The sequence below is a fragment of the Taudactylus pleione genome, unplaced genomic scaffold, assembly GCF_031769625.1.
Source record: "Taudactylus pleione unplaced genomic scaffold, aTauple2 ptg000043l, whole genome shotgun sequence".
NCBI classification, from domain to species: Eukaryota; Metazoa; Chordata; class Amphibia; order Anura; family Myobatrachidae; genus Taudactylus; species Taudactylus pleione.
In genome coordinates this window covers 11,859,600-11,882,512 of record NW_028284445.1, presented here as the reverse complement: position 1 = coordinate 11,882,512, position 22,913 = coordinate 11,859,600, and the positions used below count along the sequence as shown (strand labels likewise).

The following is a 22,913-nucleotide window of genomic DNA, read 5'->3' as shown; positions in this document are numbered from 1 at the left end:
CCTGCTGGGCTGACAACCTGAAACAATTAGAGGCGGGGTGCGATCCGTTGCAACGCAAGCAAAGGTGTCGAAAACGGCACCGTTGGCCCTGGGAACAGGAGGCATTATTAAAGGCAAAACATTTACCTTTAAAAGGTGTCTGCGCAGAAAGCCGACCGGGGCCCGTCTGTCGACGCCCCGGGGAGGGATCAGAACTCGGGCGCCACGCCCCAGACCCCCCCTTATGAGTATCCCCGCCTACCCGAGAATCCTCCACTCCACCTTTTGGTGGTTGCGTGACGTCAAGCCACACTTCCACGTCCTTGCACCCAAAATCTAAGCGCTTGGATCCGTCCTGCTTGCGCCTAAATTCCTCATCATATGTTCTCCAGGCGCTGCCCCTGGATTTACGCTGCATCCCATGAATCAGGTGGATATACCTTATTACGTTCAGGTGCTCCCCTGGGCGATCTTTCAAGTAGCATGCTGCGAATACGCAAAACCCAGCAAGCCAGTTATCATAGGAACGAAAAGCTTCCAACCCCACCCCGCCTTTAAGCTTAGCTGCCTTGAAATCTTTTTTGGCTTGCTCAGTTAAAATGAACATGTCCACATAATCGCCCTTCCTGATTTTTTTCTTGCAACAATCGCGCAGACCCCGCAATACTGCTGTATTGTCGCAATGCACCACACCTGGTTGATGCTGACGCTTCTTGGACTTCTGCGCGCTACTACTCTGACGCTGCTGCTTAGCCCGCTTATCCCGCCTATCCGCCTCCTTGCGCGCATATTTAGCAGCCCTCTTCCGCGCCTTTTTCGCGCTGCTGACAGAAGAAGCCAGAGAAGAAGAGGTCGACGACAAGTCAGAGACAGAGGAAGAAGAGGAGGCAGAGTCAGCAACATCATCATCTTCTGAGATCTCACCTGACGATCCGGACTGCTCCCTCCCGGACACGACCGATGATGAAGCCTCCTCGACGCTGAAATCCTGTTCCATAGCTTCGCCCTCAGCAGTATCTGAAACAGACGATGAAGCCGCCCCCTGGGCCGAAACCCTGGGCACGGTCGACACAGCAGGAGAAGACACAGCCGCACCAGCCCCAGACGCCTCTGGTCTTGCCAACTGAGCCGCAGCGGAGCCCATAGCCTTGCAAGCCTGCATGAACTGATCTACCGCTGGCCCTAGAGTAGCAGAAATTGAACGCTGCCTCTGATCCACCCTTTCACTATCTGCTTGGCTAGGAGCCAATGCCGCAACCATGGGAGCAAAAGCAGATGTCATTGATGACATCATGGCCGCAAAAGCTGCAGGGTCAAAGGACTGACTTGCACCCCCACTAGGGACCTGAGTATCCACATAGCCAGAAGCTGCTGCCCCAGACATGGCCCTGTCTGCTGATTGCTGACTAGCCTGCCAATCATCCTCCATCAGCTCTCCCTGTCCTAAAATGGCTGCCTCCCTGACTGACAAAGCCCCTAATGTGCTGCCAGGGCTGTCCATCTCCCCCACCTCGACATTCCCCACTTCATTAACTGTGGGGGAGTCCCCCCTGCCCCTCCGGGCACTAACAGGGCTATTAGCAGCCCTCCTTGCGGTGCGCGTGTGCGCCTGTGACCTTTGAACCCGCGGGGGGCGAGCGCTCACCGCCCTAATCGCGGCAGCTCTGCCCTCCCGCGGGCTCACTAACTGCCTCTCGCGGCTGCTCAGAGCAGCCGCGCCTTCCCCCCGCCGGCGGCTGTGTCCAGCCGCCCTGACAGCACCTGCTTGACGGCCGCGGGTAAGCGCGGCCGCGCCCGGCCGCCCATGACGCCGCGGGGCTGCGCGACTCGCGCTAGCCCCTTCAGCTCCCTCTTGAGAGGCAGGAGCCTCCCCAGAACTCCCTGGGCCTTCTTCCTGTGCCCGGTAACGGGCGGGGATCCGCGATGAGCGGTGCGGGCGGGGCATGCTACCAATTTGGGGGGGGTCACAGTCCTTATAAGGGTTAGGAGGATTGTTAGAAAATGCAGAGCGCAAAGGTGGGGGGAGGGCAGAGAGAGAGAGGGATAGATGAAGAAGGTGAAGAACAAAGATAAGAAGAGGAAAGAAAAACAGAAGGATGGCTATGAAGAAAATATAACAGAGCTCAGGTAAGAGCACTTACCCATTCCCAAGACAGGAACAAAAGAGGCTGACTCCGCCTCCAACAATCTCTAATATCCCTGCTATAACCTACAACCCTAAAAACCCATTGGCCCTAATTATCACATGATTCCTCACACTGGTCTGCCCCCAGCCTAGGAAGTTTAACCCTCTCCACTCCTATACAGTCATTTCGTTTATCTACTGCAAACAGCTCCATAGTCTGTGCATGAATTGTATTTTTGTAGGTTAAAAGGCTGTTTTTTTGCATCCATCTTCTGTATTTCTAAGTGCTGTACCTCAGTGTAAGTACTAAGCGGGGAGCTACAGTACTACCTGTGCAGTGAGTGAGTCCTCTAGAGGCAGCCTGCAGCCTGGAGTAACCACCTGTAAATATACACAGAAGTAACACTGCACATTGGTGAAGCATAGGGGAGGGGAGGGAGGCTGCCGTTGTGGCAATAACCCTTACAGGGGTTTTGATACTCACAAATCAGCACATCCCTCCTCCCCTGAGCAGAGACTGAGGCTTGTTGCAAGATTTCTGTCCTGTGTTTGCTCAGAGAGCCCAGAAAATGGGGGTACACACATAAGTCTACCCTGATGAAACGCAATTCTTTTGCAGTGGACTTTTTATTTTAAACGATGCATCCAAGGATGAGACCCAGATCTGCTCTGGGCAGGCTGGAGACCTACGGTGCCCACAGGTAAGGAGGGAACTTTGCTGACTTTTCATGAAGTTTTTGGGGGAAGAAAGTGTGACTGAGTAATGCTGGCTGTATGGAGGCTGTGTACTGTTGTCAGGGCAATGAATAGGAGGCGTTCAAATGTGCTGATGAAGCTGTATCTAGCTAATGTTAGAAATAGGGGTATAGCAGTATTTTGTTTTCAGATGCAAATAGTATTATTACTGTGTGACTATTCTGATATTGTGGTATATGAAGACCCTGCATTCCATGAGGCTTACATAGCATGCTGGGACTTGTAGTTCCACTGGAGGTGATGCTCTACAGGTTGTTTTTGTTTCCTCTAAGGATTCATTTTGATGACTTATGTACAGTATTACAATAAAAATGCAATTATCATAATAATAGTGTTTTATTTTAGCATATTTACTCTATTGTTGTTAAAAGACTTCTGTACTTAGTGACAGTGGCTTGTCTATTAATGGGTGCTCCGTGCAAAGCATCCTGCACCCAGAATAGAGCCATTGACATATTTATAATAGGTGCAGGGTCCATCTTGCACCCAAAATATACTTACCGCGCTCCAGCAAGCAGGTCCCTCCTCTTCTGCGACGCCATCCCAGTGGTAGTCAGGAAGATGGCGCTGCGCAGTGACAGCAGCACTCTGTGCCAGAGCCTTTACTCTCTAGTGCTCATCTTCCCGAATATCACTGGAAAGATGGCGCTGCGGAGCAGGCGGAGGGACCCACTTGCCAGAGCAAGGAAAGATGCCTGGTTGGGGGGTGTCCACTGCAAACGGGCCCCCTCGGGCGTTAATACACACCTGAATAGAGCAAAGGGTATTCAGTTGACATTAAAAAGGTCGACACATTCATTATGTTAAAGGTCGACATGGTCATTAGGTCGACCACCAATATGTAGACACGGGCGTTTCTAGTGAGGAGGGGCCTGTGTGCAGTCTCCGTCACGGGCCCCCTCCTCTCCGTTCGGCAGCCAGCAGCGCACTGAGCTGTGCGCAGCCAGCGCCGGAGTTATAGACTCTAGGCACTAGAGTGTGCCCAGAGTCTATAGCACATGCGCAGGTCACCAGGAAAATGGCCGTGGCAGCTATTTTCCCTGTACTGCGCATGCGCAAACGATGGGAAAATGGCCGCGGCGGCCATTTTCCAGATGCTTCTACAGCGCTGGACCCCCTGATGTGGGACTCTGGAGAGGTAAGTATATTATGGGTGCAGGGTGTGCGGTGCGGGGCCACGCCCATGTGCCCCGCACACCCTGCACCCATTATAGATACGCCCCTGTGTAGACATGTATTCAGTTCGACATAGTTAAATGGTCGACACATTCAATAGGTCGACATTTAAAATATAGACACTATTAAGGTCGACCCAAAAATGTTGACAGTCATAATGTCGAATAAATAAAGTAATGAATAATGGTGACCAGTTATATTGGACAAATGTACAAACAAAAATGGCAGCTGCTCAATCAATCTAGCAGTACTAATCAGGTGCATGAAAGGGAGGGGTCAGACTAAGTAGAAAAAGGAGGGGGATTTAACCCCCTATTGTACCTCAGCACACTGAATAATACCTGCAACAATATATGAAGACTATATGGTCATAGAAATTCAGAGATATTAGTTGCATGCATTTGCAAGTACATGGGAGGCTTGAGTTGCATGAAGGAGCCAGCATTAGTAGGGCATGCTGGTTCTAGTAGTGCTAGTTGGAGTTCCCAGGGGTGACTCCCAGGTAAGCTGGCTCTCAATTTGGATGCATTTATGTATGTGCCTTTATCATGAGGCCTTACATTTGACAAAATTATATATGTGCCTTTATCATGAGGCCTTATAATTGGTATATTTTACATTTGGGGTGAGCGTTTGGGCGTAGGGCCCCTGGGACTGGTCTGGCTGGGCCTCCTCAGGGCATCACCACTTAATACACATAGTTGCTTTTCACATCACCTTTTATGTTTGTTTATTATTCATGTATTTTTTCACATATATTTTAACCTCTCATTCCACACTTAATGATTACTCACACACAGCTATACTTTACACTGCACTGTCACTCTTTTTCCATTTTCGTGTGATGCCCTGGGGGGGTCCTGGGCTGGACATTTTTTGGGGTGCACTGCGCCCCGGACGTGTTAGGGACTGCTGGTAACAGAGAAGCCGTGACGTGGCCCAGCAGCCTCCCATGTATTTGCAAATGCATGCAACTAATATCTCTGAATTTCTATGACCATATAGTCTTCATATATTGTTGCAGGTATTATTCAGTGTGCTGAGGTACAATAGGGGGTTAAATCCCCCTCCTTTTTCTCATATTGGACAAATGTACAAGATAGTGTCCTTCTGACAGGAGTCCACTGTGCACGTGCAAACACTCATCCTGTCATGTCAGCCATACAGTCATATTTACCCTAAATGTCACATGATAAAAATCATTGTCGCCCCTTGCTAGAACAGATAGGGTGGGTACGGGATGCTCGCGGTCGGGATCCTGGTGGTCAGAATCCTGGCAGGGTTAGGATACCGACACCTGACGGTCGGTATCTTAATTCTCCTTCTTTCCCTACCCTAACCCTTCCTACCCGGTGCCTGAACCTAGCCTCCCCCCATTGCCTAACCCTAACCTCACCCCACACCCTAAACCAAACTCTCCCCCAAGTGCCTAACACTAACCCTCCCCCAAGCCCCGCTAATTACCTTCGGAATTCCGGCGGACGGGATTATGACCGCATCCCATGCTGACTAACTGCCCGTCTGTTATGTGCCGCACCATACATTAATTATCGCAACCGCTGTGCTATACCCCATCACGGTAGCGCTAATCCCTTTCATAGTTGCAGTAAGTAAATGACAAGCAAGGCATGTGCACCTGCCTATATTTTGACTGCAGGTGAAACGATGTGCAGTTACCTATATTATCAATGTCAACATTTTAACCATATCTGCATTTTTATATGGTCAGAATGTCAACATGCAAAATATAGATATGTTTATAGTATCAATGTTGAAATTTTTTGATGGTCAAAATTTTGATATATAAAGTATAAACATTTAGGTACAAATATGGACATTGTTTTTACTCGCACCTTCTAACTTCAACACTTATACCCCTTTCAGACATAGCGAGGTTTCCGGGTTTTTGCTGGGGCTCAGCCATACTACCCAGGCCTTGCTTTTGTCTGAAAGCCACCAACCCAGGTACACGTTCCCGGGTGAGTGTCCCTGTTATTGACCCCCTTTACCGTAACGTAGGTCCTGGGTAGACAACCTGAGTTATGTGTGAATGGTGCAACTCAGGATTTTACTCCCGGGTTGATCACAGAAGCTCCTGATTGGCTGCTGTTGCATGCTGTTGATATCAACGCCAGCCGGAGAGAGAGAGAGGCCATGGAGACTCTGTACAGACGCGGAGGAGACCAGTGCCAGTTGTGTGAGTTGGTGGAGGAGAACAGTGACTGTGGTGACGGTGAGAGGAGGAGGCCAGTGGTGACAGTGGGCGGAGGAGAACAGTAGTACAGCAAATCCACCAAATAAATCAAGGTCTCCATGCTGCATATGTGCTTGTCGGCCATGATTACAGTAATGCATTATGGGAACCCCACCCAGTCCCTCATTACAAGACCTCATTATTGTGGGGCAGCAAAGCATACCTTTAAATGTCAAAACTGTAAAAAACTGTTTAAAACACTGAAAAACCCAGCTTATGTTTGACAGAGGTTGACCAGGGAATTTCCCGGGTCTCAGGTGTAGTATGATAGGAGGTCTTGGGCAAAAACCCGGGATTTGGCAGAAGTGAAAAACTGAGCAGGGAAATTCCCGGGTCGTATGTCTGAAAGTGGGATAACCTGATATTAACTTAATATATAGCAATGGCATTCTTTGTGTTTTAACGTTAAAGGGGACGTAGAGAGCAGGGTCACAAGCCCGTGACATCCGGATCTGTTCACATATAGCCTAGACACGGGTCGACTTCCAAGCCCCGGCAATATCCCGGGTAGAAAGGCTATTATAAGGGCTAGTCTTCCTGTTCTCAAATAAATTTATCTCCCTCTTTTAAGTATTTTCAGTGAGATCAGACAAAGTGTTGCTGCTGCAAATCAATCTGTACAGCAGAGAGCGAAAACCGCTGTGGGTGCCCCCAGAATCCAGACTTTGCCCACAATAGATTGCATTGAAGAGTGTAACGAGGAGAGCCAAAGCCCCCCAGAATGGATGGAGAAGGAGATGATAATCGGGCAACACAGACGACATTCTCTGGCGCTTGTGGACAACGTAATAGAAAGTCTCCAGAATTACTGTGACCCGGCCCGGAGTCTCAGGAAGGACAAGGTAAAGCAGCTGTGATCTTCCCTAAGGGCTCGTTCATACAGCTGCATATAGAGGTTATGTGTAGATCCAGGGAAGACAACACAAACCACAAACAGTGCAATTTGCAATTTCTCCTCACAGGGCAAAATAATCCGACCCGTACTTGTGTTTTCTGTTTACAGTGATTTGCAGTTGTGGGGCAGAATCTGATTTTCAGTCAATGGATTATTTTACCTTTTTTTTTTTTAGTACCCGCTTCACAATTGGCATTTTAAACGACGCGGTTCTATTTATGTATGGCTGTGTGTGTATATGTATGTAATTATGGCTGTGTGTGCATATGTATGTATTTATGGCTGTGTGTGCATATGTATGTATTTATGGCTGTGTGTGTATATGTACTCGTATATATCAGGCTGTGTGTGTATATGTATGTATGTATGGCTGTGTGTACATGTATGTGTGCAGGGCTGGATTAAGGGCCACATGGGCCTGGGGCTGAAAATATTCAAGGGCCTATACTGAGAAAGGGAGCAGCTGTAACCAGTGCTGTGTGGGTGTGTCCAGAGCCACGTGGGTGTACACCCCATACACTATCAGCCCCATTGTCTTCCTAAATAACTAAATAATAATAAAAAAATGCATACATTTGTGTGAAAACTACAAAAACAAATTTTAATGCTTATAATTTATGGCTGACTCTGTGACCAGCTAGGCAGCTGGTCATTATCATACTGATGATGGGCCTATTTTATGTGGAGGCCTGGAGCTGTAGCTCTATCCGCCCTATTGTTAATCTGGCCCTGGATGTGTACGTATTTATGTATGTACTGTATGTATGTATGTTTATATGTATGTATGTATGTCTGTGTGTGTCAATGTATGTATGTGTGTATGGCTGTATGTGTATATGTATGTATGGCTGTGTGTGTATATAGGACTGTGTGTATAGATACGTATGTACTGCTGTGTGTGTATATGTATGTAGGACTGTGTGTATAGATACGTACATATGTATGGCTGTGTGTGAGTACGTATGTATTGCCTTGTGCGTATATGTATGTATGTAGGACTGTGTGTATAGATACGTACGTACTGCTGTGTGTGTATATGTATGCAGGACTGTGTGTATAGGTACGTACGTATGTATGGCTGTGTGTGTATATGTATGTAGGACTGTGTGTATAGATACGTATGTATGTATGGCAGTGTGTGTATAAGTATGTATGTATTGCCTTGTGCGTATATGTATGTATGTAGGACTGTGTGTATAGATACGTACGTACTGCTGTGTGTGTATATGTATGCAGGGCTGTGTGTATAGGTACGTACCTATGTATGGCTGTGTGTGTATATGTATGCAGGACTGTGTATAGGTACGTACGTATGTATGGCTGTGTGTGTATAAGTATGTATGTATTGCTTTGTGTGTATATGTATGTAAGTAGGACTGTGTGTATAGATACGTACGTACTGCTGTGTGTGTATATGTATGCAGGACTGTGTGTATAGGTATGTACCTATGTATGGCTGTGTGTGTATATGTATGCAGGACTGTGTATAGGTACGTACGTATGTATGGCTGTGTGTGTATATGAATGTAGGACTGTGTGTATAGGTACGTACGTATGTATGGCTGTGTGTGTATATGTATGTAGGACTGTGTGTATAGGTACGTACGTATGTAGGACTGTGTGTATAGATACGTACGTACTGCTGTGTGTGTACATGTATGTAGGACTGTGTGTATAGATACGTACGTATGTATGGCTGTGTGTGTATATGTATGTAGGACTGTGTATAGATACGTACGTATGTATGGCTGTGTGTGTATAAGTATGTATGTATTGCTTTGTGTGTATATGTATGTATGTATGTAGGACTGTGTGTATAGATACGTACGTACTGCTGTGTGTGTATATGTATGCAGGACTGTGTGTATAGGTACGTACCTATGTATGGCTGTGTGTGTATATGTATGCAAGACTGTGTATAGGTACGTACGTATGTATGGCTGTGTGTGTATATGTATGTAGGACTGTGTGTATAGGTACGTACGTATGTATGGCTGTGTGTGTATATTTATGTAGGACTGTGTGTATAGGTATGTACGTATGTATGGTTGTGTGTGTATGTGTATGTAGGACTGTGTGTATAGATACGTATGTATGGCTGTGTGTGTATATGTATGCAGGACTGTGTGTATAGGTATGTACGTATGTATGGCTGTGTGTGTATATGTATGTAGGACTGTGTGTATAGGTACGTACGTATGTATGGCTGTGTGTGTATAAGCACGTATGTATTGTCTTGTGCGTATATGTATGTATGTAGGACTGTGTGTATAGATACGTACGTACTGCTGTGTGTGTATATGTATGTAGGACTGTGTGTATAGGTACGTACCCATGTATGGCTGTGTGTGTATATGTATGCAGGACTGTGTATAGGTACGTACGTATGTATGGCTGTGTGTGTATATGAATGTAGGACTGTGTATAGGTACGTACGTATGTATGGCTGTGTGTGTATATGTATGTAGGCTATGTGTATAGGTACGTACGTATGTATGGCTGTGTGTGTATATGTATGTAGGACTGTGTGTATAGATACGTACGTATGTAGGACTGTGTGTATAGATACGTATGTACTGCTGTGTGTGTATATGTATGTAGGACTGTGTGTATAGGTACGTACGTATGTATGGCTGTGTGTGTATATGTATGTATGTAGGATTGTGTGTATAGATACGTACGTATGTATGGCTGTGTGTGTATATGTATGTAGGACTGTGTGTATAGATACGTACGTACTGCTGTGTGTGTATATGTATGCAGGACTGTGTGTATAGGTACGTACGTATGTATGGCTGTGTGTGTATATGTATGTAGGACTGTGTGTATAGATACGTACGTATGTATGGCTGTGTGTGTATAAGTATGTATGTATTGCTTTGTGTGTATATGTATGTATGTAGGACTGTGTGTATAGATACGTACGTACTGCTGTGTGTATATGTATGCAGGACTGTGTGTATAGGTACGTACCTATGTATGGCTGTGTGTGTATATTTATGTAGGACTGTGTGTATAGGTATGTACGTATGTATGGCTGTGTGTGTATATGTATGTAGGACTGTGTGTATAGGTACGTACGTATGTATGGCTGTGTGTGTATATTTATGTAGGACTGTGTGTATAGGTATGTACGTATGTATGGCTGTGTGTGTATATGTATGCAGGACTTGGTGTATAGATATGTACGTATGTAGGACTATGTGTGTATATGTATGTAGGACTGTGTGTATAGGTACGTACGTATGTATGGTTGTGTGTGTATATGTATGTAGGACTGTGTATAGGTACGTACGTATGTATGGCTGTGTGTGTATATGTATGTAGGACTGTGTGTATAGGTACGTACGTATGTATGGCTGTGTGTGTATATGTAGGTAGGACTGTGTGTATAGGTACGTACGTATGTATGGCTGTGTGTGTATATGTATGTAGGACTGTGTGTATAGGTAGGTACGTATGTATTGGAATGGGATTGAAATACCGGCGGCTGAACATCCCGACAGTGAAAACCCGACGGTAGGAGATCCCGATGGGCGGTGGTAAGTATCCAACCCTCCCCTCTCTCCCCCTAACCCTCCTTTAGGGGTGCCTAACCCTAACCTCCTTCCCTAGTGCCTAACTCTAACCTCCCTCCCAGGGGTGCCTAAACCTAACCCCCCCTCCCCGCACCCTAAACCTAAGCCTCCCGGGGTGGGGTGCCTAACCCTAACCTCTCCCTATTGGCACCTAACCCCCCCTTGCCCTAGCCTAACCTTACCTGGGGGGTGCCTAACCCTAAATTCCCCTGGGGGTCCCTAAACCTAACTCCCCCATCACCGGGCTAAGTGTTATATTTACCCGTCAGACGACGATCGGGATGGCGGGGGTCTGTCTTAACATAAGCGTCTGCATTTCGATGCCTATGTTAAGTCCCGTGTCGGGCAGGAAGTGTCGGTATGTAGAATTGCATTGCGTCCGCTGGTCTAATAGCTACATAACCTATATATTGTCAGTGATTATGAACAGTGATATAATTGTGAGTAAATTAAACATTGAGTATATCCAACAATTACAGAAAGTCATTACTTTTACATTATTCCTGATATATTATCTAGATATAATTATATGAGAAATACGTTTACATATAATGGTGACTTTTAAATAGTATAAATGTACTCATTGTTCCCTCAGAGAATCACTGAGCCCGTTATTAACATGTGATGAATATGCAGGAAAAAAGTACTTAAAACAAGATCTGCAAAGTATGGACAATATAGAGAAAAATAGGTTATTATGAAAAGTTGCGTTTAAACTGTTTAGTGTATTACAAAAAAATTACATCTGTATGTGGGGAAACAGTCGGGAAGCCGGCAGACACAATGCCGACTGTCGGCTTCCCGACTGCTAAATCCCGGCAAGGGTTAAATGACAGTCGTCGACATCTCCGAGCCTGTCATTTTACCTATGCCGGGAGACTGGCGCCCGCCATCCAGATCGAAGGGATGCCGGGCGCGGACAGCCGCGGAGGAAGGTTAGGTTTAGGGCTCCCGGGGAGACTTAGGGTTAGGCATTCCCCCAGGAGGTTAGGGTCAGACAAGGGGAAGGGGGAGGAGGGGGACTTAGGTTTAGGCGGCGGGGAAGGGGGGTTAGGAAAAAGGCACTTAGAGGGGGGGATTAGGGTTAGGCACTTGGGGGGAAGTTAGGATTAGGCACCCCTAAGGGAGGGTTAGGGTTAGAGGGTAGAAAAGGTTAGTTTATACTTACCTTCCGACGTTCGGGATTTCCACCTGTGTCGGGCTGCCGCTGCCGGGATTTGAACCGCCGGCCATGCGGCCAGCGGTAAATCATACCGAATCCCCGTATGTGTATTCAAAAATGACATTGTGTTTGCATATATGTGTGTCTGTGTGTGTTTATTACGTATAGTAAGGAATGAATAAATGGCACTCAGGATTAGATGTGGTAACCAATGTGTTTATTGCGCAAACAGCAATACTGCGAATCAGTGTGTGATTTTTTTTTTCAAGCTGATTCAAAACAATTCTGGACTCTGGCACCTGGACTTTAACATTTTATTTAAGTGAGTGACTATCTATCTATCTATCTATCTATCTATCTATCTATCTATCTATCTATCATCTATCTATAACATACTTGCCTACACTCCCGGGTAGCCCCCCGCACCCCCGGAAGCGTAGGCAGATCTACCGCATCCTGCCCACTTCCTAGTGAAGCGGGGATGGCGAGATTTAATGGGGAGTTTGCGGGTCCATAGGGAGGGGCTAAACAAGGCAAATTGCATTGTTTAGCCCCGCCCCCTCTACGTGGATCCGCGAATCGCAATCTTTTCCGGGAAAGGTGCAGGCCTAATTATGTCCACAGCCCGGCCCGGCCCCGCCCCGCCCCCCAAACTGGCCAGAAGCAAGTCCTCTCCCGGAAAGCAACTTTACAAAGTCGGTAAGTATGATCTATATACTAGTTTAACAGACATGGGTCACCTCGGCTTTGCCTCTTTCTGCCGCCCCCCCATCTCCATCCCAAACCCCCTGCTCCTATACTTACCCCGGCGGCCGGTCCTCATCTCCTAAGGCTGTCCTGCTGTCCTGTCTCTCCTGCAGTGTATATATATTGTCATTCTGGCACTCACTGTAGGGAGTATGTGTAAGCTGCCATGGGTGTAACTACCATAGGTGCAAGGGGTACAGCTGCTATGGGGCCCAGAGCTGAGGGGGCCCATCTTCCTTCTCAAAGTTACATGTGTTATATACATTTTTCACTATTGGGTTGTAAATAGGGGGGCTACAAACTCTTGCTATGGGGCCTTCAAATATCTAATATCGGGGCCTTTCCCTGAAGACTGGTGGTGAGACGCCCGAAACGTTGAAATATATATATATATATATATATATATATATATATATACTGTAAGTCCCGTACTTTTTGCATGCCGGACTTTTCGATGACTTTGTGTGTTTTAGCTTATCGTGCACGCCCCCGCTATTCGCCGTATTCAATTCCAAAGGATGCGAAAACGCGTCCCGGCGAAACTCAAACATGCGAAAAGTGCTGTCAGTTTTGGGCAAATCAGCCTGACTCCCCCAAAAGGTGCACTAACACTGGAGATCACTCTAGTTACCACCGAATAGCCCCGCTGAAGGTATTTGGGGTACTGAAATGCTCTCAATAGCTGCTATTTAGCGTCTTTGCATAAGTGGTAAAGAATAGAATTTAGCAGGTTTTTTGAGGAAAATAATTAGTCCCAGCAAATTTGGGGTACATGAAAATGGGTGCAGGCATATTTTTAAGTTGCTAAAGTGAAGTTTTAAAAATTGTTAAAAATCCACCTTCCGCAAACCTAAAAAACCTGGGGCGTACTTGAGGACCCCCCTGGAGTCTGTTTCGCTAGTTTTAAAGTTTGTCTCCCAACTTTGAACTTTTTCGCCTCCAAAACGAAAGTACTTTTTTGGGGTAATCTAAAGACTTTTTTAAACTTTTTTTTAACGCAGTTTACCTTTGGGGGACTGTCCCAAGGGTGCAGGGGGGCTCCTGCAGCTTTGCACCCCTAAACTCCAATTCTGTCTTTTTTTCGACACGTATTCATAGGCGAAATGTTTTCGCAGGTCCCATTGCATTGAGTTTCCGTACCGGCGAAAAGTCTTTGGAATTGAATACAGGGATAAGTTTTCGCATGGCGAAATGACGTCACTCACGATACTTTTCCGCAGAAACTGACTTATTGCGGCTAATTGAAGACGGCCCTATGTCTTTTTGAGGTTTCATAATAAAACAACCATATAAAAAAATTATTATAATTTGTAAATTAGTTTATTTTGACTATTTTGGCCAAGTCATTTCCTTGAATTGTTTTCCCTGCACCCATGTGTTACAGTGACACATCACAATTATACCATGATAATTCCTATGTGACATAAGTGTCTGCTGGAGGAGTCAGCCTTGGTATTTCTTGCCATCTTACCAAATGCACATCCACATTTCACTAATGGATTTTGGTTGAGGATACTTAGCTTAGAAACAAATATGGTTGTGGTTTATAATTCCTCATTTCCGCAGCTTGAACGGCAGCTGACCTTGGAGCAACTGATCAAGTTAAAGACAGCCTTCAAGGTATGTGTGTTTTTTTAATCAGTTATATTGGTAATACAGGTTGAGTCTCCCATATCCAAATATTCCGAAATACGGAATATTCCGAATTACGGAATATTTTTAGTATGACTGAGAATGTGAAACATTTGCTTTCTGATGGTTCAATGTACACAAACTTTTTTTAAAGCACAAAATCATTAAAATGCAGTATACAATATCCTTCATGCTGTGTGTATAAGGTGTATATGAAACATAAATGAATATCATGTATGTACACAAACTTTTTTTGATGCTCAAAATTATTAAAAATATTGTATAAAATTACCTGCAGGCTGTGTGTATAAGGTGTATATAGAACATAAATGCATTCTGTGTTTAGTTTTGGGTCCTATACCCAATGTATTTCATTATAGTATGCAAATATTCGAAAATACGGAATATTCCGATATCCAAAATACCCCTGGTCCCAAGCATTTTGGATATGGGAGACTCAACCTGTACTAGGATATTATATTGGTGATATTAGTATGTACCAAGGGCCTGATTCAGCAAGGATCGCTATTCTGCTTATACGCACGCAACGCAGTTGCTAATATCAGCGGTGATATGTAAATGTCTGCATTCGCATTGTGATCGCAGTCTGACATAAGCACACCCACTTCCCCTTACTCACATCCTTATACTTGGACGACATATTGAAACAATCGGTAACATCGAGTAACATCGGACCTATACACACAGTTACGGCAGGTCAGACCTCACTCAGGAATTGATTACTTCAGCGCACGCTACGAGACCTCAGGCTGCGCCTGGAATCGCAGTGGCTAATTTATGCATGCCCCTGTAACGGCATGGAGACTCACTGGCACGCCTGCGTTCATCACCACCCACAAACGGCACTTCCTTTCAATCACTCTGCCATGGGTCTGCATATCGTCCCCATTGCAGCGTCTGGCTCGCGCATGCGCAGTGCAAATTAATCGGCCGATTGCGTGCGTATAAGCAACTGCGTTCCTTACTGAATCAGGCCCCAAGTTCGGACAGTCGTGCACTTTTGAATATGCTGGTTTACATCAATGTACAATGTAGTTTAGGGCCAGTATAGAGCATTGGCATTCCCATCATCCTGTAATGTAGGTGACAGGATTTCTCTCTGTGACAGCCGCCATTGCAGCTCTAGAAGATTTCTGTCACTGCGATAGGCACCAACAGAAACACTGTTCTGTCTCCTCAGCTTCATAACTAGAGCCCACAGTCCCCTCCCAGTATAAGAAATGGCTGCTCAGCCCAGTAGGGAATGTCCATGCTGAAGATATGTCCCTAACACCCAGAAATCATAATTCTATGAGACGAAACAGCTTTCTGTACTACAGCTACTTATATGTGCATTATTTCATCCATTCTGTGCAGGAGTACGGCTATGAGATCTAATCCTAGAGCATGAGTAGGCAATGCGTGGGACTACACATCCCAGCATGCCCTGCCACAGTTTTAGCATGCCTTAACAACAAAACTGTGGCTGGTCTTGCTGGCATGTGTAGTTCCACAGCAGCTGGTGGGACACACATTGCTTACCCCTGTCCTACTGTATTCCTAAAAGACCATATTATTATTATTATTATTATTATTATTACTTGAAGTCTTACGTTAAAACCAAGTCACCTTATAAGCTTTCATTTATAAAATAGAAAATAATTTGCCAAGAAAATAGGAATTGCCTGGTTGTTTGTGTGGATAGGCTGCAAACTTAATACATCATCTGGGAGGCTTTGGTTATTCACTGATTCATTTATTTATAAATTGATTTGTTCTAGGACCTGGAAAGGAATGGCAATACATCTCTGGACCTGCATGACTTTAAACTGGCAGTAAAGAAAAGCACAGGATTACTGGGAACTGTGAGTAGGGATTAAATACCTTTTAACTGAGTAGTCTGGCTGCTCCGTGTACAATGTAAATCCACAGTCAATTGTTGTTTCTGACTCGCAAGGCTGCAGCCAAGCTACATAAACATGACTGTATGTATTTAGTCTACCAGACAGCATCATCTTGTACAATATGAGTGCAATTAAATCATGTATGTAAAGCAGGGTATATCTATGTGTGATAAATGACTTTCTCTTGGATTGCTGAGCTCAGACTCTTATATAACTACCATTGGTGATGCTTGGATTGGCTGATGATGTCCTAGCCCCCCACTTCAGATTCGTCTGCACATGGACAAGTTAGGTCTGGCTGCGGATAGATTTAGCCCCCCCCCCCCTTCTCCCATGCTTCCTCTCCTGCTTGCATCTGCATACCTACAGGCATTCATGCCAAATGCACATACATATCAAAGAGTGTATCACTTATCATGAATGAGTATTTATTAAGCAGGCTCAGGAGTTTATATGCTTACATTGGCATAGAGGTAAAATATAGAGACAATCTCACTGTGCTTGTGGCTGACATGAAGCTAAAGCTTCCTAGTGACCCAACTGAATGGACTATATCAATTACATTCAACGGAATGATTCTTAGCAAGAAATATGTGTACAAAACTTCATTATAGATCATAAAGCTCTATCACTGGCTAAAATGGCTTTTCCCTATCCATTAATCCAAGCCCTCCCTGCTGGTGGAGGCTATCTTCTGGCCAAGCTTCCACAGGCAAAGTATGGGGAATCCTATATAAAAAGTACCGGCGCAGTCCTCCCGTCTCTATCACCATCTCAGGATGACAATTGTAGGGAGATTACTTTGAAAAACGCTTTGTTCAAATGAAGTCTTTCTTCATATCACAGTGCTCATATTTTATTATTATTAATCTTCTTTGAATACATGATATTTATATATTTATTTTTGAATGAAAGTGAAACTGGAAGCACAAGTCTGACCTCCCACTTCAAGTGCGCATGTGTAAGTGGACCTAAAACTGTCTGGCAAAGTTATATGCACTCTTATTATTGCCAGCTGGTATCCCCACTGCCCCAGGCTGCTGTCCTGGTTTTAACTAATATCCCTAACAGAGCATATTTGGGCTACGCTGTAGTAGGTAACATTAGCAATGGTCTCAGACAGTCATATGTTATCGTTCTATCACACTGCCATGAATAAACTCTATGGGCACTGCTGAGAGCAAGGATAGAGCACATCTATGTTAGTGTATAGTGTGACAAGAACCTGGCATTACACTGCAGGCAACATACAGGAATGATCAAATGCTAACTGCAGATAGGCCAGAGCAGTTACGGAATAGGCGCATGAAGTTAATGACATCGCTCTTATGTATTTGGAATAAGTTCTGAGCTAAAAACCAATGAGACGTTCCAGATTTACTTTTGCGTTTATCAAGGAAAATGCTCTGAGGCAAATAGACTTTAGCTTCTATCAGATGCGTTTTCAGCCGGACGTCTTGTTTGACACAAGCCTAAGCATTCACAATGTGCTGCTTCTTTGAATTAGGTAGTTTTTATTGAGCTTTTACAAGGTATAAAGTACATGCAGTACAAATAAAAAACAACAATACAAGAAATACAAATACAAAATAGTACACTAATTGCACTTCCAAAACAGAATTACAATATAAGAAAAGAAGTATATTATAAACAACCATATTTAGGAAAAAGGAATATCACAGAATCTACAGGATGCGACATCTGCATAAAAACAGCAAAATTGAATTAGGTACACCAATGAGTATGATTCTAGTACGATTCTAGTATTCCCAGAGCTGCTGGAGTTACATTATGGAATGGGGACAGAGATTACCACTAAGGGAGGTTTATAGAACTCAGAATCCAGCCACTTAAACTTAGACTCTGCATTTCTAGCTAAGTACAGTGGTGCTTGAAAGTTTGTGAACCCTTCATAATTTTCTATATTTCTACTGAAATTTGGCCTAAAACGACCTCAGATTTTCACACGAGTCCTAAAAGTAGATAAAGAGAACCAAATCAAACAACTGAGACAAAAAAAATAGACATGCTCATTTTTTTTATTGAGAAAAATGATCCGATATCACATATCTGTGAGTGGCAAAAGTATGTGAACCTTTGCTTTCATTATCTGGCATGACCCCCTTGTGCAACAATAACTGCTTCTAAACGTTTCCGGTAATTGTTGATTAGTCCTGAACATCGGTTTGGAGGAATTTTACCCCATTCCTCTGTACTAAACAGCTTCAACTGTGTTATGTTGATGGGGTTCCTCCCATGGACTGCTCACTTCAGGTCCTTCCACAACATTTCGATTAGATTATCGTCAGGACTTTGACTTGGCCATTCCAAAACTTTAAATTTATTCTTCTGTAACCATTCTTTGGTTGAATGACTCGTGTGCTTTCCTGCATGACCCACGTTCTCTTGCGATGCAGCTCATGGACAGATGTTGTGAGATTTTTTTTAGAATATTCTGGTATAATTCAGAATTCATTATCCCATCAATGATTGCAAGTCATCCTGGGCCCGATGCAGTGAAACAGGCCCAAACCATGATACCACCACCACTGTGTTTCACAGAGGCTATGAGTTTTTATGCTGGAATGCAGTGTTCTCCTTTCTCCAAACATAACGCTTCTCATTTAAACCAAAAAGCTCTATTTTGGACTCATCTGTCCACAAAACATTGTTCCAATAGTCTTTCTGGCTTGTCCAGGTGATCTTTAGAAAACTGCAGACAGGCAGCAATGTTCTTTTTGGAGAGCAGCGGCTTTCTCCTTGCAATCCTGCCATGCACACCATTGTTGTTCAGTGTCCTCCTGATGGTGGACTCATGAACATTAACATTAGCTAATGTGGGAAAGGCCTTCCGTCACTTAGAGGTTACCTTGGGTTCCTTTGTGACCTTGTGAACTATTAGAAGCCTTGCTCTTGTCTTGATCTTTGTTGGTCGACCACTTCTGGGGAGGGTAATAATGATCTGGAATTTCCTCCATTTGTACACAATCTGTTTGACTGTTAATTGGTGGAGACCAAACTCTTTAGAGATAGTCTTGTAACCTTTTCCAGCCTGATGAGCATCAACAACTCTTCTTCTGAGGTCCTCAGAAATCTCCTTTGTTGGTGGCATGATACACTTCCACTAACATGTGTTGTGAACATCAGACTTTCATAGATCCCTGTTCTTTTAAAAAAACAGGTTGTCCACTCACACCCGATTGTCATCCCATAGATTGAAAATACCTGACTCTAATTTCACCTTCAAAATATCTGCTAAACCTAAAGATTCACATAGTTTTGACACTCCCAGATATGTGATATTGGATCATTTTCCGAAACATCTCGCCCAATGTGCTGCTTCTTAGTGATTTGGTAGGCTGTAGTGTCATGAATATCAGTTCTGGCCATCAAATGGCTGCCTCTGTCTGTAGGTGTCAGCTGCATTTTATATGAAACTGTTTTACATAGAGGACTCTGTGGTATGTGTGCCCATTACATTCATGCAAATATGTTTATTTTCTTTTCCTTTATAGAGTGATGGACAGATAGAAAAGCTCTTTATGAAAATAGATTTCCAGGCCACTGGAAAAATTGATTGGGTATGTATTTTGGTTGGGTACTTACTTAAAATTGACAGATTAAGCATTTATCTAAATCAATGAACCAGTTAATAATTACATATTCAGAGCCTGAATCAGAATTAAGAGCAAATGAAAAAAAAAAAGAAGCTAATTAAGGGCAGTTTGCTCCTGGAACAAATCTTGTTGCAGTATAATGGATGCAAATGCATTTATATTTTCATGCAGGGAAAATACTGTCTGCTTTTGCATGTAGCGAACAAATACCCACCTGCTTGGTTTTGTCAATATGCAAATTGCTCCTATTCCATTACTTTATTTGGCATAATGGGCCTGATTCAGAGCCGGACGCTCTGACCAGAGCGCTCGCTCTGAATCAGGGCCCTCCTCCATGAAAATGGAGCATCCTCCTGGATCACCCACAGCTATAGCAAGCGTCCATGATGATGGTCGCGGTAGGGTCTCGCTGCCGCAAGCCCTGGAGTGAATTTGGCTCTATCAGAGCCAAAATCACTCCCACTGACATCACTAGTGATGTCAGTGGGGCCGGCTTCAGACGGTAGGCGTTCCCATGGGAACGCCTCCGTCTGGCCGCCATGTCAATCAACATCGACAGCACGCCTTCTTTGGTGCGAGACCCGGAGCGACAGCTTGGCTGTCGCAGTCCGGGTCTCGCGCATGCGCACGACGGAGCTCCCTCCGTCGTGCGCATGTGCAGTGGGGCAACATCGACCCGTTTGCAAGCGTCCTTTGCTCGCGAACGGGTCTGAATGACCCCCAATGTTGGGTACACACTGGCTGACATATCAGCCATTCAATTGAATGGCTGATATATCGTGTGTGCATCGGCCAGTTTGTACAGACGATGTGATCCACAGACATATTGCGTCGGCTGTACAGCACAGCCGATGGCAGATATATCTGCACATCGTGCTGTATGTATGGGTGCCGATGTTTGCAATCTGCGCATGCATATAAGTCGCAGTGCACGTGCGTGAACTAGTCCATGCAATCGGGAAGCGTTCGCTCGCAGCACATAGATGCCTCGCTAGAATAAGTGACAGGATGAGCCGTTTGTGGGTAGTGACAGGGGTTGGTCGAAGGAAACGGGGGAGTGGTGGTGCGAACGCAGGCGTGTCTGAGCGTCTTAACGCTGTTGCAGAGCCATGCATAATTAAGACGCAGCGTCATAGTACACGTCACATGGTTGTTTTACACACTGAAGTATTCGCAGTTCTTGCGGTAGGGTATGGTCAGCCACAAGTGCTGCATATGCTTCCGATGGTACCCGATGTTACCGATTGTTGCATACACTTCGTGGAGATGACATGGGAAAGTGGGCGTCTTAAGACAGGCTGGTGGGCGTCTAAATACACACCGGGCATGCTAATGCCTTGCCATGCGATCGCGGGATTTGCATACTTTGTCTTTGTGCGAATGCATCTAGCAAGCGGGTCTGAATTGAGCCCTCTGTTCCCCCAGTCAAATCCTGGGCTCAAATCGTCAAATCGAGGCAAGATGTCAACCCAGAAATGGCAAATCTTGCGGATTTTGGATTGTATATATATATATATATATATATATATATATCCCTCCTTGTCAATCATATTTCAGTTGTAAGTTCCTATTCGTCTCTGAAGAGCAGCTCCACCTTTGTGGAGGCACATATAGAAATCGCTGTAATTCCTACACCGTTCACCTGATTTGGATGTAATTACCCTCAAATTAAATCTGAAAGTCTGCAGTTAAAGCACATCTTGTTTGTTTCATTTCAAAGCCATTGTGGTGGTGAATAGAGGGCAAAATATGAACATTCTGTCAATGTCCCAATATTTATGCACCTGACTGTACCTGCAATGATTATTGGTATTGTACACTAGCCATAATGGGCCCCCCTGTGCAGCCATGTACACTGCCCTGTATATTACACCTGTCTGTGTTCCTGCAGCCTTTTGTCGGTACCTTACATCTCCAATGTACCAGAACATCTCCATGAAATTACAGCTGTGCTCTGTACAGGCTGCAAGATCAGTGGCACATCAACCCGTTTGTACAATGCAAAGACCACAAACACACTTACTTACTGTACCACTGCATAACTGCTCCCACAGGCCCAGTTATCATTCTATATTTGCGGCTATGTCCCCAGAAACAACCGTTTTCGTTGGCTAACCACAAATATCATCTTGAATGCACTCATGGGCGGTACTGGCATGCCCAGATCGCTTTGCAAGTGTTTGGTGCTTTATTTCAGGAGCAGTTCTGCACTTTCATGCAACTGAACTATGCTGAGCTGGAAGACACTCAACTCCGAGACAAGAAAGTCTGCTTCAATGTGCCGGCGACCATCCAGGAAATGCCTCATGGGGATAACGTTGTGCGGGTTTTCCCCATGCAAGACAACACGTTAATAACGGTCAGAGAAGATGGACACATCTATTTTTGGTCTACACAGCTGAAGCTGAAGCGTGACAAGGCAATCTTTGTAAGTCTTATGCTTTGCTCATATCATGTCATATGTAATAATGTGAGAAGATGCTAAGATTAGTATTTGACACTAAATTTGACACCAAAAAACATCCACTAGAGGAACTACACACAGCTTCATTTTGCGCTCATTTTTCCACCAAAGTGCATGGGTTCACCACACAAAATGCCGGCGTTTTCACTGGCCTATGGGAGAAGCTAATAGTTATCTTAAGCAATTTGTAAGAAAAAAATACTTTGATATACAATGCAGTGTAATTGTTGGAAATCATTGCAAAACATGGACTACAAGGTGTATAAACATTGCTGCAGCAGCATTCATAATACATAATAAGCAGTGCCAGCTGTACAAAAAGATTTAATGCCATTGTTGGCAGTGGGGAGGAGATGATGGTATAAGAGAGGGAAGGAAAAGGGGTATGGTAAGTATTACCGCCGGACGCATGGCCGGCGGTTCAAATCCCGACAGTGGCTGCCCGGCAAGGGTGAAAATCCTGATCGTCCTAAGGTAAGTATCACTAACCTAATTTCCTAACCTAACCCTAACCCTCTCTTAGGGGTGCCTAACCCTAACCTCCCCCCCAAGTGCCTAACCCTAATTCCCCTTGTTAGTGCCTAAACCTAACCCCCCCTTCCCCGCTGCCTAAACCTAAGTCTC

General features: G+C 44.8%; 1 protein-coding gene across 1 annotated transcript in view; it reads left to right on the top strand.

Annotated features, from left to right (window-relative positions):
* The first annotated feature begins 2,725 nt into the window (after positions 1-2,725).
* The window catches only part of LOC148537856 (cilia- and flagella-associated protein 337-like), a 116,471-nt gene continuing 96,283 nt past the window's right edge, over positions 2,726-22,913 (top strand). The window contains exons 1-6 of the mRNA XM_088460151.1: positions 2,726-2,805; positions 6,862-7,132; positions 14,239-14,292; positions 16,086-16,169; positions 19,724-19,789; positions 22,023-22,253. Coding sequence (XP_088316277.1) covers positions 2,744-2,805; positions 6,862-7,132; positions 14,239-14,292; positions 16,086-16,169; positions 19,724-19,789; positions 22,023-22,253 — 768 coding nt within the window. The 5' untranslated portion in view covers positions 2,726-2,743. The remainder of the gene's footprint in view (positions 2,806-6,861; positions 7,133-14,238; positions 14,293-16,085; positions 16,170-19,723; positions 19,790-22,022; positions 22,254-22,913) is intronic.